Raw genomic sequence first — 16,249 nt, 5'->3', positions numbered from 1 at the left:
CACTGTGGGTAAGGCAGGCTGCTCAGCACCGTCCACTCTGCTTCTCGGAGAGGCCCAGACCGGAGGCACAGCTCAGCTTCACGGTAAAGGCCAGCCTATGATCTGACAGGAAACCAACAGCGACTGCAGCAAAGACACTCAAGAGGCTCTCCACCTGACGCACCTTCCCTGTGAGGTAGCACACGCTGCTGCCACTAGGACAGAGCGCTGTGACTGGGTGACAGATTAACAGGGAAACACTTGAGTCCACAGCACTCTGGAATGCAGTATAAAATGCTTCAAAGCAAGTTAAGAGAGGAAAAAAGTGAAATTCCACCTGACACCACCCTTCACACGCCAGCCAGTGAGCTCAGCGAGAGATCCAGGGGCTTCTGCGGAACCCGGAAAACAGCTGAGTACTTTTCAACCACACTAACTTTTCTTTCGAGTGTTTGGAGGAATTCTTCTTGTAAGTCTATTTAATGTTAGCAACACAAAGTTAAAATAAACATTTGGGGGTCAGGGAGGGAAAAATTGTTGGCCCATACTGAACCACTCCAGAGAAGGTGCCTGACAAACTTAACACACGTCGTTTGCCCTGTGTCTCTCGTATGGATGAGATTTACATTCACATTGAATTTCAAGTTTTTATAGAAAGTTGTCACAAACTCTGAAAATAGAAAAGGGGACCACACTTCAGTTTACAAACAAATTACATGTTTAGTTTCCTTAGCTTCAAATTGTGAGTCAAAGATGAGCTCTATAAGTGTACTGCTTCCCAGAATCTAACCTACAAGAAAATTAACAGCCAAGTAAAAAATGGAGAAAAGTCTTATTAGGCACTGAGAGGCTAAATAAATAAATCCTAACATTAACTAAACCATTAAACCTTCGTTCCAGTTCCTGCTATCTCACTGCACTGTTCCCAGCCTAATGCCAACAGGCTGGACCATTTAGTGACAGAAAAACTTGTACAAAGGAAAAGGCAAAGCTCGCGCTCTACACAAGGCAGCACTCGCGCTCACCACAGTGGCTTATATACAGACGCCATCCTATTTACACTGCAGCAGAGCGAGCTGACGGGGCTTGTGCTCATGTGGACCTCAGGCAGATCACGTCAACAGCAAAGCACGGCCACCACATCTCAGTCCCAGACGTGGTGGTAGCATGGGGGAGAGGGAGGGCATCATTATCACTGGTCAGGTTCAAGATCACACAGTGTGCCAGGGAGACAGGATGGGGGCGGAGGGCAGAAATGCAGAATTTTGCTTGTTAAAGCATCCAGGCCACTACGGTCTATTGATTACATTGAACATCCATGAATGCCACTTCTAACATCCACTTTCACATTTACAAAACGAGCTTACTACCAGTTGAGTGATTGGGTAAGGCATTCAAGTTCCTCAGCTGAACAAAAGAAGGCAACTGATATCTAGCAAGCCACAGGACACGTTTTAGAGGGATGTTCTTCAGAACAGTCCCAATATACCCTCTTCAGAATCCCTTCCATGGTCGATACAAAGAAAGACATTTTGAATCCTGTTGATAGTCTACACTATGATCCCCAAAAGCTGTATGAGAAGCAGGTGCAGCAGAGCACCCAAATCTGGCCAAGGAATGGGGGCAAGAGCTTCCACATGCTAGTGTCTTTCCAGCATCTCTCACTTGCTAGCAGAGTGAACGAGGAAGCCTCGTTGTCATGGCACTCACTGCCACGGGAGTCTGTCACATTTCAGCGGGCTGCTTGCAGTCCACCAGCACCAGCGCAGCAGCAGCAGCAGCAGCAGCACAGTGAGCCTCCATTGAAAGCACTCTCAAAACAGGAACAGACTAGCAAACACTGTCGTCTTCTCCAGGGCTCGCACAGGACACACTCTTGGATGGACACTCAGGAGGTAAGCAAACAGTCAGGAGCCCGCACCTGTCTCATCGCATAACAATGCTCTCACCAAAAGCGGATCCCACTAAGCCAGGCTTTGGCCCGTTTGCGTTGTAAAGAGCTTGTCGTTCCTTTCCATTCAAGGAAGTCGGCAGAATTGTGATGATCTTACAGTAATGTGGTTCATGAAAACAGACGTGAACATTACAGCATTGGGGAGGTAGAAACCGAATCCAGGTCTAACACTGTTAGAGACACGTATTGAAGAGTCTATGCATGTGGCTAGAATTTACCATCTCAAATGGCCTGTCTACTTAGTAGGTTTGAACACCTTGAGGCAACCCAAGTATTTTAAAGCACTTGGCTGAGACCTAAGTCATGTGAACATCGGACAAACCTAGAACAGATCTGCACTGCATATTTAACTACGCAGATCCACGGAGCCAACTTTGTACAGAAGCACTTATGTGACCAAAGTGCAGAGCCTGTGTGACTAACCCAAGTAAAGTTACCCCGACTGCTCAAGCCCACAGAGCAGTCTTCAAGATTAAAGCCTTGTCTACCTCAAAGACCTAACCTCCTTCCATGAAGTAGGTGCCTCCCTCTTCACCTACACAAAATAAAAACCAGACTGATAAAACCAAGAGAAACCAAAAGTCCTCCTACCACAACTACTGTGTAATTCACATTTCCTTATTTGTTAGACTTTAAGTATTCAAAGCTCAATGACCTAGCGAATGTTCCTTACTGATTCTGTAACTGCACCAACAACACTATTCTGGAGTTACATGTATGATTAATATCTGCTGACTGTACAGACACAAAACCAACTTAAGGAATGAATTGGAATAGAAAGCATCTAAATGACATTCCTTGCTTCCAAGTATGATGAACTCTGTATGTTTGTTTCAAATACTAACAATGCCAACTATCATTTAATAAACAAAAACAGAGTATCTCAAGTAAAACAAAACTTCTGGTTAGAAACAAGTGGATAGGTAAATTCTAAAAATTGGGACTATTACCTTAAATGACCATATCTAGTATTTGAAAACATGACTTAATAACAGTTTTTAACATTAAATTGTTATATTCCAGGCTTATACAGTAAATATATTTTATATTGTCAGGCTATGTAAAGAGACAATTTAATTCTAAGTTGTACTCCCCAAAAAGAAATGATTTCCAATTTCCAATTGAAAAAAGTATTATACCCCAGGAGACAGTACCTGCCTCGCCCCCTCCTCAATGAGCACTTCTCTAAAATACCCTAGCTTACTACTGAGGGACTGACTGCCAAAGGTTGAGAGTAAATGATTCAGTTTACAAAGGTTACACTCAACAACAAGAATGTTTTTCTGAAATCAAATCTATCAAAAGAACCATTTAAAGATGTCCACACTATTCTCATTACATACACTGAACCAGCAAATGAAAGATCTAAGTAGTCAGTCATGTCAATCTGTAATAAATAATTCACACGTAGCATGGGCTGCACTGCCACAGGCTAAAGCCTGACTCTACTCTCTCTGCTGATGGTCACATCTTCAGCCCACCACAGACTGACAGCAGTAAGCATACTCTTAACATCATTCTATTTAAAAATAGGTTGGTTGTTTAGAGGCATAATTTTTAAAGCAAGATAACCAAATTAAATGACTTTTAACAAATATTGGCTTTTGGAATTTCTCAGAAACATCCACAAGCGTCGCTCAGCTCCTGGAGAACAGCGACCTCTTCTTTACTCTGGCATTTTTAGTGCTGTGACCTCGGGCTTCATTTTAAAGTACTGGTTAAAACGGACAATCGCATACCTATGGGGAAAGAACAGGGCAGAGTCAGAGCTGACCTCAGTCCCACCGCTGCTTCCTCCTGCCCTACACTGACTGCTCAAAGGTTCACTGCCGAAGAGCAGCTTCACGGTGCCACTGACTCTCCCCACGCTGCGCAGTGGGCGGATGAGGCCTTCATGACTGATGATGCCCTTGTCATGTCTACACTACTTCAACCTCGTACAGACAGCACCGTCTTACCCCAGGAAGTCGAACTCGATCGTGGAGTACTTAGCTTGTATCAAAGCCCAGAGTCCCCAGAAGAAGTGAGAAGCCTTAAAGAGAAGAAAAATCAAAAATTACAGAGACATATTTTTGTATATGATACAAAATTGCTCATTCTATACTTTTCATCAACTACATGTATGGTACTTCCCCTTCTCTCTACGCTCGTGGTAAAGACTGCACCTGGATCTCCTGAGTCACAGTCTCTAGGCCCCAAAGTGTTTTTGTTCTTCTGTTCATTTTTACACAACATGGCCATACCAAAGCATATGAGTAATTACAGGGTCAGCACTGATGACTCTGTCTACACTGACAAGTGACAAAGTCGAAGTGACTCGGAAACTGGTCTAGTAGTTTCTGTAACCTGTGTCCAAAGCAGAATTCAGCATTCTATGTAACACACAGACACAAGACCTGGTTCACACCCTCCATCTATTCTAACAGCTCCATTATACACACTAACTACAACAGTGATGAACAGTGTATCAGTGAAAACTGCATCCTAGAACTTAAAATTCACATGATTTATTTTACATTGTTTGAATTATCTCTATCTATGTGTATCTATCACACGCATGCCCATGCCCAGAGTCTAGCAGAGTGTTATGTATCATCCGGAATTGGAGCTGTAAAGTGCTGTGTGCCACCGAATTCCAGATCCTTCTCTGAACGCTCTTAACCAAGAAGCCATCTCTCTAGGCCCCATTTCCTTTTTGAATTATTTATTTATATGGAGAGAGGGATGGGGGAAGGGAGGGAGAGAGAGAGAGGGAGAGACAGAGACAGAGACTGACTGTAAGCACATGTGAAAGAAAGAGGACTTAGTTTCTCCTTCCCCATACAAATGTCCAGAATTTCACTCTGGCCACTAAGCCATTTCACTGGCCCACAATTAGTTTTCACTTACACACATTATTTTAAGATTTAGCTAACACAGGTCAATAGCAAGACAGTTCAACGAAGAAAAGAGCTCTGAGTTTGACCCCAGGAACTGGAAAGAAGAACATACTCTCAAAAGTTGTCCTGGGGTTGGGGATTTAGCTCAGTGGTAGAGCGCTTGCCTAGGAAGCGCAAGGCCCTGGGTTCGGTCCCCAGCTCCGGGGGGGGGAAAAAAAAAAAAGTTGTCCTGACTTCTGACACACATATGCACGTATGTGTACACACACATACTAATGATAAATCAAAATTTTAAGTACTTTTTTTCCTAAGTATTGGTAACATGGGTCTGCTCTTCCAAAGGACTCAGATACGATTCCCAGAACCTATGTGGGACCCTCTGTAACTCAGTCCCAGGAGACCTGACCACTTCACCTGCCTCTGTGGGCACCAGGCATACATGCAAACACACATTCAGGCAAAACATTCATACACATAATTTTTTAATGCTGGTATCAAAATTAGAATTCTACTTCTCCAGAAATACACTACTTTTACTAGAGACGCTTTAGACAAAGAATTAATGTTAAAAACACAGTTTTATTTCTGGTATATCCAAGGCAAAAGCAATACAAGTGCCAGTGAGATTGCTCAGAGCATAATTGAAGTGGCTTCCACCAATCGAGCCTGATAATCCTTGAATGTGCAGAGCCCACATGGCAGAAGAAGAGAAATAATTCTAGTAGGCCATCCTCTGACTCCACAAATCCTGTGGCATGAGCATGCTCACACCCACACAACGTAAATACATGTAAAAGTTGGTTCAGTGGGGTGTTGGCAAGGCATGGTGCAATGTCAATGAAGGTCTCTCCTCAAATTTCAGTGCCTGTCCCATCAACAGCCACAGAGAAATGCAAATAAACACGAGAGTCCCAGCAGTGTGAGGATGCGATTGTCAAGACACAATGTCAGTAAATGCTGAGAGAGTGCAGACGGATGGAATCCTTCCCGCACTACTGATGGACTGCAAACTCACCATCTACCATAATACGCCATGTCCCATACAACAAGGACATTTACTGCTTACTGCTGTACGACTCAGAGCAATCAAGGAAAACAAGCCAGCTGTCCAACAAGAGGGATGGACAAGTATCAGTGGATCTCTGCGGCCATAAAGGATGGCGTCACGTCCGCCATCAGAGAACTGATTCAGTAAAGATCATCAAGGTAAGTGCATTCATTAAGCCAATCTCACAAAGACAAACAACTGTGTCTGCCTCATCTGTCGACTCCTAGGTTTCTACATACACAGGGCAAAGAGCAACACTGTTACAGAACAAAGGGACTAATGGGAGGATGGTGGAGACAGCATGGGGTAAACTCTAGGGACACTGCACACACATGGATGGCCTTAGGGAACCCCACACAGTAACAACATCGTCTTAATTGGGGCTAGGAAAATGGTTTGATGTTAAGAAAATTTGTTATGGCTGAGGTGCATCTCTGAGTTCAAGGCCACCTGGTCTACAGAGCAAGTCGAAGGACAGCCAGAGATACAGAGAGATTCTGCCTAGAAAAACAAAACAAAACCAACAAACCCTAAATCTACTTGTTGTTCTTGCACAGGACAAGTTCAGTCCCACGCACCCACAGGGTAGCTTACATTACAGTTCCAGGTGTTCTGATGTCCCCTTCTGGAGGGCAAGGCACACACGCACGTTTGCAGGCGAAATACACATGCACATAAAATAAATAAATCTAAACTAAAAAAAACTAAATTCAAATGAAAACTTAAGAGGTTGAGGCAAGAGGACTCCTACAAAGTCCAACTGAGCCTGGACAAACAGGACAGCTGAGTCACAGGCTTCAGACTCTGTCTAGGACGCAAGCAAAGCAAAGTAAGGAGAGGTCCTACGGCCCCGCGTGAAGTGCTGGTGTGGATCTCCACTTCCCTCATCCTTGGGATAAAAAATCCTATACTCTCCAGCTGAATTACTAACTTTAAGTACAGTACTTCAAATACATATAAAATCCTAAGAAGGCTGTCTGCAGTCTGATCTGAAAGCCAGCCATATTCTTGTGTGTGGCCACTGTGGTGGCTTGAATAGGCTTGGCTCCCCCAGTCTCATGTGTCTGAATGCCTGTCCCACAGGGAGTGGCACTATTAGGAAGTGTGGCCTTGACAAAAATGCTGGGCAAAGAAAGACCTTAATATAAAAAGAATGGGGGAGTTACTCATCCATTCAAACACCCCAGTGCTCCGCAGGAGGAAATCAGTGCTGCTAGAAGCAGAGCAAACTAGTTAGACTGCAGCTAGCAGAAGAGTCTTAAAGGGAAGTGGAGCACGGAGCTGCACACGCCTGTGCTCACCTGTGTAAACATCCTACCACACTCTGCATTCTCAAGCCTCCATGCAACAAGACATTTCCAGAAAGGAAAAGGACAGAAGTCACATAATAGAGGTCAGCAGAATAAGACAAGAGAAATTCAACAACTAACGAGTTTTAATTTATGAATGACCACAACTTGGTATCAGACCAGGATTTAGTGATTTACTATATACTCGAAAACCACAAATAAACTTATAGAGAATGCTAAAGGACTGATATTAATAGAAAAGTTCTTGAGCTAGCAAGATGGCTCAGTGAATAAAGTTTTTGCCATGAGGCCTAAGGACAGAGGTTCAATGCTTGATCCTCACAGGGTGATGAGAACACGCACACCTGCAAGTTGTTCTCTGAATTCCACACATACTTGTGCGTGCGTGCGTGTGTGCGTGTGCATACACACACACACACACACACACACACACACACACACACACACACACACACACACTTGCTTAGTTTGATGTCCTTTGCTCTTTTTCTATCAGATATCAGAGCACATAAATGAAGCAGGGCAGTGTGCAGCTGTGTGCACATCAAACACGATCACTTTCACCTCCCATGTTTGCATGTGTGTCCATGTGAATGCATATGTGTGGGGACATGTATGCAAGGTTCATGTGTACGGAAGCCTCTGTCTCTGGGTAGCTTCTGTGAACTCCTTCCATCTTATACACTGAGGCAGGGTCTCTCTCTTGAAGCCAGAGAGCCAGACAGCTCCGCGATCCCGGTACTGAAATGAGAGGAGGGCTAGCATACCTACCCAGGTCTGATACTCTACACTGGGGGCTGGGAATCCAACTCTGGACCTGATGCTTACACAGCTAGCACTTTACCTGCTGAGCCATTTCTTGAGACAGGAGCTGACCAACTCAATGGTCTGGGTGACCAAAAGACAACAAAGGTTCATCTGTCCACCCGTCTCCCTAGCACTGGAACTACAGGTGTGCGTCATGCCCACACCTCTACATGGATGCTGGGGACCTAACACAGGTCCTCGTGCTTGCCATACAAGCAGTTTGCTTGCTGGGCCATCTCTGCTGTTCTCATGTAAGTGACATCTGTGACATCTGCTAGAGCCAGCATGGCCACCTGCACCTCTAACCCCAGCATCAGGGGCCTGGACAAGGCTAGATAACACACGGGTCCAAGTAAATACATTTAAGGTACAGTACACGTGTTTTCAGTTTAAGCTTGGTTTGGTTTTCTTAAATAAGGTCTCATATAGTGCAGGCTGGACTTCCTTGCTGTGTGGCCAGACAGACTGATGTTAAACTCCAGATCCTGCTGTGTCTGCTTCCCAACAGCTAGTGCTAAGGCACTGCCACACCATGATGGTGTCCCCTGAGACCACACTTAAGTTTATTTCCAATTATATTTCACTAAAAATTCTAAAGATGGGTATTAAGTTTTACAAAAAAAAAAAAGCATTTTATTCTAAATTATAAGCATTTTGAAGAATTTTCCTTCCAACATTCCTAACCTAGAGTAGCAGTAAGTCCTTAGCATCTGAAGATGGACTGTGCTCACACACAGCCCTAGTATCTGAGGCACGTGAGCATGGACCGGCGTCTGTGGAGTCCGCTTCTCTTCTGGAAGTGAGTACTGTGCCCAGCAGCTCGACCACAGGACACCAGACAATGGCTGTCACATCTACACAGCCCTTCTCTAGCGCTGTGCTGCAGGGTCTCTAGAGAATCAGTGCCTGCACCTAAGAGCAGAAACAGTCTAGCTGTGGCCATCACTGCCGTCTATTTGAAAAGACAAGATGGCCAATTCCATAAAATCATATTCAAAAATTAAGAAGTAGCTGAGAGAACTAATCTAATATTCAGTAATGTCTTAACACATCAGTTGCAAGCTGTGCTAATGGACTACAATTATCTCAGAAGATAATGAAATATTTCAAACTGAACTCAGGTAAAGATACATAAGTGGGTAAAGCAACAAATTGTGTCCTTAAAGCAAGGTAATTAATGAGGCAAAGTGTAAGCAAGCACATTTTTAATTATTTTAAACAAATCCACAAGACTCAAACTCGGTTTATGTGATGAACCTTAGTTATTACCCTCACCATGGCTCACTGAGCTATTTCACTTACCAGTGCAAACTGATTGACTTGAATGAAGAGTGTCTCTACTTCCTTTTCAGTGACATCACTGCCAAAGCCCTTATACTCCTTGTAGGCTTCAAGGTAAGAGCGCAGCCACTGGCCCTGGAGTTCTCTGTCTGGGTAGAGACTATAGTCTACATCGCTGACACCTGAGGAGAAGCAGACCACTGAGAAACACCCCTCACCATGCCTCTGCACTGCAACCAAGTTTCTAACGGAAAAGTGATGCAGCCTCTCCCTTCTGCTGGCAATCCCTCCTACTACACAATGGACTCACACTCTGAATCCTAGCGTAGCTCTGAGGCGCAGAGCTGCTGCTCGTCTTACGAGGCTGATGACGTCACTGCTCGCACTGAGCATACTTCAGCAAAGGCCCAGTTTACATCAGAGTAAGCGCCTGAGGATTTTTAAGCAGTAAAGGGAGAGCAGGCTCAAGCCCCACTTCCTAACAGTTTTTGATAATACTCAGGGTAAACATTTTTCCTCCCAATATATTTTTATTGACTATTTGGCAATTTCACACAGTGCACCCCATCGCTCTCAATTCCCAGTCCTCCTAGGTCCACCACCAACCCTTGTGCCCTCCTCACCCCAACCCACAAAGGAAAAAAACCCAAGTCCAATTTGTATTGCCCGTATACTCCAGCTCGGCTATTTTTTATTTCTATCTTTTCCAAAGGGGGGGAAGGACAGATGAAGAAAAGAAGAAAGAAAGAAAGGTGGGTCATGACCATAGTCTGATGGCAACCCTAAATGTTTCTGCTGTTCTTGCCTGGCACTTGGGGTTCTTCACAAATATTCCAAACCTGGCTCTCTGATGTGCTGACTTCTGCTTCTCCATCCAGAGACTTCTATCCACAGACAGCAGTCTCATCTGAATGCTTCCAGAGACTTCTATCCACAGACAGCAGTCTCATCTGAATGCTTCCTTCCTCCTTTCCATTACGTTCAGGTGGTAATTCTGCTTTTCCCACAGAAGGTCGAAGACTACTGTGGCATGGAGCTAGAGGATGACCTTATTCTACAGACTCGTTCCTGCCTGTGGGAGACCGTATGACAGCATGTGCAGCACATGCATAGGGTTGTTGGCTATGTATGTGTGTGTTTGTGTTTGTAACTGTGGTGGGTATGTGTATGTATGTGTGAGTGTGTGCATGTTTGTAGCACACACATGGGACTATGGTGTATACGTAGAGAGAGAGAGAGTGTGTGTGTGTGTGTGAGCAACACACGTATGGGGCTGTGGTATGTATGTATAAAGTGTGTGTGTGTGTGTGAGCAACACACGTATGGGGCTGTGGTATGTATGTATAAAGTGTGTGTGTGTGAGAGAGAGAGCAACACACGTATGGGGCTGTGGTATGTATGTATAAAGTGTGTGTGTGTGAGAGAGAGAGCAACACACATATGGGGCTGTGGTATGTATGTATAAAGTGTGTGTGTGTGTGAGCAACACACGTATGGGGCTGTGGTGTGTATGTATAAAGTGTGTGTGTGTGTGTGTGTGTGTGTGAGCAACACACTTATGGGGCTGTGGTGTGTATGTATAAAGTGTGTGTGTGTGTGTGTGTGTGTGTGAGCAACACACTTATGGGGCTGTGGTGTGTATGTATAAAGTGTGTGTGTGTGAGCAACACACATATGGGGCTGTGGTGTGTATGTATAAAGTGTGTGTGTGAGCAACACACGTATGGGGCTGTGGTGTGTATGTATAAAGTGTGTGTGTGTATGTGTGTGTGTGTGGTGTGTGTGTGCAGCAGCACACTCATGGGGTTATGGTGTGTGTATACACATACGCACGCACACACGCACGCACACGCACACACACACGTGTATGGTAAATTTGATAGAACTAAGAAACTATAAACAAAACTTTTCATTTATTAGCCTAGACCCAAATTGTATAAATATAAAAAGATAGGAATCTGCTACAAGTCTAAGTTCAGTGATGTAATATCCTCACTAGGAATAAAACACCCAAAGTGTAAGTACTTTCTAATCTTTACTTTTAGGAAAATCCTAAATATAGTGTTAATTCTATATTCCACTTATATAAAAAAAAATCTGAAGTTTTAAAAGTAATTGTAAAATAAAATTCAAGAGGTTAAAATGCTCAACCTTTTAACACCTGGGTGTTAGGTAGTATTTGGATGTGCAAATGGAGCAGAAAGGAGGGGTGCAGCATTGAGATGAGATCTGGAGCAATCAAACAAAGAGCATTCAGGAATCATGTCATCTTGTTGTGCTGGAGATGGAAGGCAAGATCTTACACATGTGATGGGCACGTGGAGGAAAGGCCTGCACATGATCAAAACCTGGGCCGTGAACGCCATGACTCTCCCCCTCAGTGCAGTATTTTCTCTTCTCCAGGAACAAGTAAACAATGCCAGAGGGTCAAGTGATGGGCAGGACACACTGCTCCTGCCCAGGGTCTCATCCTTGGAGCAACTCTAGAATGTCACTAGGGTAGATGACCCCAACAGTGAAGCATGGGTCTTACCTGCAAATTCATTGAAATGATTTCCAATATCATATGCCAGGTAGTTGTATCCAGAATACTCATAATCAATGAACTGTACGTCACCTATGTGAGACACAAAAACAAAGCAAATAAGGAATCATATACATGATCAGAAAACCCCTATGCTACTGTAACTCAATCTTCCTTATACTTTGTCTCAATGGGTGTGCTTGGTTACATGCACTTCTGAGACAACACAGGGTGAGGCTGTGAATTTTATGGCCATGAGCTTTACAAAATTCAAATTACGTCCCTTCATCAACAGCATTTCAGAAACATTATTATCCACTTTTGTTAAAATGAAAATATAGTCCTTTCCAAGTTCTAACAGAAGAAGATATGTTTCTCACCACATGGGGGCATCAGTAACTTAAAAACTCATGTTTAATTAGAAATAACAGCCTATTGTAACAAAACATCACTATGACAAACTGTATACTGGAAAGCTTATCTAACATAGGAAGCAAACTCTGAAAACCTGAATTCTGTGGCTCTGACAGTGTATGTGGTGACCAATCTGATGTTATCACCAGTGTAAGAAGTAAGCTGCTATCAAATTCTTAAGTTTGTATAAACTCACAGCTGAGCTTTCCATGTCTTAAGGGCACTACATGAGTTAAATTAAAATTTCATTTAAATGTACGTGTGCCTCTGTATGTGTGTCTGTGTGTCTATGTGAAAAGACAATCATGTCCACCATTTACAAGTGATTACTATTACTTAGAAATTTTTCATTTTTAAATGCTCATTACAGTGGGATTACATGTAAATACACAGAAGTGATACTAATTTTAAAAAAACTAATGCTTGCCACTGTCCACACAAAAGATCGTGTATCCATCCCATGCCACTGCAGCTACAGTGGAAACAGAGTAGCCATGGCTGTGAGGGTGCGGGTCCTTTCCAGGGTGCTCAGGCTGAGAAACTGTGAAACACTGTGGCCGTCCCATCCTCTGAGAGGTGTGCTGCAGTGACAAAGCAGACACGGGGCATTTCTCAAAGAGAGCAGCATCTTAATATTAATGTCTTATAAGATTTGGATCCTTAATCCAGAAGTATTATGAGCATGGTTATAGTTAAATAAACCAAGACAGACAGAAACTTCTGACCGAGAGCTTTGTGGTAAATGTAAAGCTCTTCAGAAAGCAACTGGATTGGTTTCATTCTAAGACTGCTTCAGAACGGCCAGGGCTGTGGAGTAGCCTGTGGTGGGTGCTTGTGCCTAGCAGGCACCAGGCCTGGGGCTCATCCTCAACACTATACTGGGAAAAGTGGCAAGGACCGCAGTGTTTGCAACACTGGACACATCTGGTACAACAGGTTTCTTAGCTGTCCATGGGAATAAGTCACTGCAGCTGAGCCGCAGATATGACCTGCCGCAAGCCCAGGCTGAGCAAGTGCCTGGTGTCAAGTACAAGCACCACTCCCATCATTCAAGGACTTCACCGAGTGACAGAAGGGCACCCAGACAAGGCTGGCAGTGAGAAGCTGCAGACGAAGGATCATGGCAAGTCCTTGACTGAGACAAAGCACTCAACAGCTTTCACAATCCGGAGTCTAAAATATAAAGTTAGGAAAATGAATACCGAATCAGCTACTACACTGTGATGCTAGATATTAAAATGTCTAAGAAGGGAGAGCATAGTGAATAGAGGACAGAGATGAACTGAAATAAACCAGGGCAAATGTTCAGTCCTTATTACAGGGCTGACTAGTGGCTTTCCCTTTCACTTTTCTTTGCTTTTAAACTTCATTACGAGTGTTTCTGAAGAAAAAAAATTTTATTTTTTAAAAAAGAATACTATGGATATTCTACAGGAAACTATCAACCAGTAAAAGTAAACAGAATGACCTAGAAAATACCTATCCCTTCATGAGTCTTCACAGAACAGAATACAACGTTTACCACGGTCCATAGTGAACCAACTGAACAGGTGACTCTTACATGCAGTTGTTGATGACTTTGGCTCTTTGAGCACAACTTCTTGTAGAGCTCGTTTTAATAGTTACGTGCCAATAAAATACACAGCCCAGTCCTGAAGCTTACTTTTGCCACATAAATAAAAGCTTCAATTTTCAAAATTATATTTAGAATTTGGCAGATACAGTTAAAATGGCAGGTAAAAACAGACCCGCTTAAACACATAATTTAATTAAAACATAAATCATTTTAAGAAAAGTTAAAATCTGTTTCATCATGGAAAATTTTAGCAGTGACTTTTGTAGTAGCGTTAACTCATTAACACTGGCCTTTATGTTTAATGCTATGTTGAGTTTACAATGAAATCTAAAGATAAGAAAATGAAGCTAACAAAGTACAGATGGGGCTGTTACCAGGCTCCGTGCATGTGAACAAGTGAGGCGACAAAGCTCCAGTCAGTGCGTTTAAGAAGCACGGTGCGCCGCCACATGGCAGCAGCAATGGCATACCTAATCTGTAGCAGATGAAGAAAATTTGGCAAACTCACATTGTACAAGACACAAAGCTTTAAAGGAAAGAAATTTCTTAAAATCTGCATTAACTATTCTTTTTCAAGTTATTACAAAGTGGAACTCAACCTTAAATTTAAGATTCTGCAACAATGTAAATTTAAAGAGGCCTTATTATCTTTAGGGTGCCAGAAAAATCAAATTACGGCACTGGAAAATATTCTAGCAACAAAAATATTATTTCCTTTTCCAGTGAGTTTAATTTTTTGTTTCTAATATTTCCCAATATTAATAATGTTCATTACTATTAATAATTCCTTAAGACAGAATTTCTCCTTGAGGTCTCCAGGGTGAAGAGACAGTGAAAACACCCTAGGACCTTCCGTGCACTTACTTCCCAGGAGGGCTTCCCGGCCACCCAGACCCTCAGGGTATCCTTAACCTTCAGAGCACGACTGGCCTAAGAACTCACACTGATTCTTATTTTCTTGAAATGACTGCACCAGCGACACAACACAAAGCAAATAATGGATGAATTTGAAGTTTCAAAAATATTTTTGATTTTTACTACTACTTGAAGCCCTTCACCACTATAGGAAAAATCCAGTTAAACTGTTCAAATCTCAATACAAGAAAACTAGTCTTCTATTTATAAAAGCACTTTAAAGCCAAAAACAAATTAAACAAAGTTATATAATTATAACAAGACATGTGTCTTGAATTTATCTTATTAAAAAAAGTCAAGTCACCTACATGGAAAGCCTGACCCTTTGACCTGCTCAGCTGTTAGACACAGACAAACAGCCATGAGAAAAAACATCACGGGAATTCTGCAGAAACTGCCGCCGTCTCACACAGCAGGCAGGAGGACATGAGGTAGGAGACGCCCAGTCCTGCTTTCCGTCACCTCTGGCTCAGCACTCATCACTCTCAACTCCATGGCTATGTGACAGAGCCCGAGGGGCTGGGGGAAAGGACAGAAGAGCCCTCCTGGCACTTGGGAGAGTCAGACACTAGGAGAGAAGGAGAGGAGCTACGTCCCAGAACACACACACAGTAACATGTGAGGAAGGGCCGCAAAAGAGCATTTACACAACAGCGCTAACATGGATTCCTAACATCTCATCCAAGTACGACTCAAATACAGCGGGCCTAACAATGCACGGCTTTTAAAAGGCTCATGCAAACAAGTCTAACTAATTAAGTCGAGTGGGCCACACACAGGAAGGGCCACAGAAAAGAGGGAGGGAGGGATACTGGGAAGAAGGGGTTTGGCAGGAATGAGGAAAGAACGAGAGAATAATGGAGAGGGAAAGGACTGACATACATCAGAAACGTGTGAAACTGTCACAGTAAAAGTAAATGCTGAAAACAAACATCCAGTAATATCTTAGTCTTCCTTAGTAACTAAGGAACGGACGGAGGGGGCCATTTGTTGGTTTTAAAACAGGCTCTTGCTACAGGTAGGCCTCTAACTCAGTCTTCATGCCCCGTCTCCTAAGAGCTAGGATTACAGACCGCACCACTGTATGTGCTAGAGTTCTGCTTTGTGCTGCCTGTCTTCGGGATGCTTGACTCTCCTGCACAGTAGTCTAGAATAAATCAATTCAGGAGCAGTATTATTCTTCACGAGAACATGACACTCTCTCCAGGATGGTAGAAATGTTCTGTACTTAAGGACGTTCAGGTTATAGGGGTACAGGTTATAGGGGCACAGGCACCTGTCAAATTCACCAAGTAGCATGCATTAAACTTGTTTTTAAAGGAAGGTTTCCACTGTGTTGCCTAGGTTACCTTGAACGTCTCATGCCACAGATACCCTAACACTTCAGTTTCCTAAATGGCGGCAGTTCCACATCACCACTCCCAGCTTGATATGTGAAGACAGGCACAGCACACTTGCGTGAACACTGAGCTCTACACACACTGTGCTCTAGACACACTACGCTGCTGAAGAGCTTGGGATGGAAGCCACTCAGGTCTGTAACTCAGTGAAAAGAAAGGAAG

The 16,249-nt window shown here is 43.4% G+C and overlaps 1 protein-coding gene across 1 annotated transcript in view; it reads right to left on the bottom strand.

Annotated features, from left to right (window-relative positions):
- Nucleotides 1-999: 999 nt before the first annotated feature.
- The window catches only part of Etnk1 (ethanolamine kinase 1), a 42,335-nt gene continuing 27,085 nt past the window's right edge, over nucleotides 1,000-16,249 (bottom strand). Inside the window, exons 5-8 of the mRNA XM_032905392.1 lie at nucleotides 11,792-11,875; nucleotides 9,280-9,440; nucleotides 3,892-3,965; nucleotides 1,000-3,672 (exon numbers count right to left, since the gene is read on the bottom strand). Coding sequence (XP_032761283.1) covers nucleotides 3,600-3,672; nucleotides 3,892-3,965; nucleotides 9,280-9,440; nucleotides 11,792-11,875 — 392 coding nt within the window. The 3' untranslated portion in view covers nucleotides 1,000-3,599. The remainder of the gene's footprint in view (nucleotides 3,673-3,891; nucleotides 3,966-9,279; nucleotides 9,441-11,791; nucleotides 11,876-16,249) is intronic.

Source organism: Rattus rattus, chromosome 6 (assembly GCF_011064425.1).
Source record: "Rattus rattus isolate New Zealand chromosome 6, Rrattus_CSIRO_v1, whole genome shotgun sequence".
Lineage (NCBI taxonomy): Eukaryota > Metazoa > Chordata > Mammalia > Rodentia > Muridae > Rattus > Rattus rattus.
This window is presented reverse-complemented; position numbering and strand designations above follow the sequence as displayed.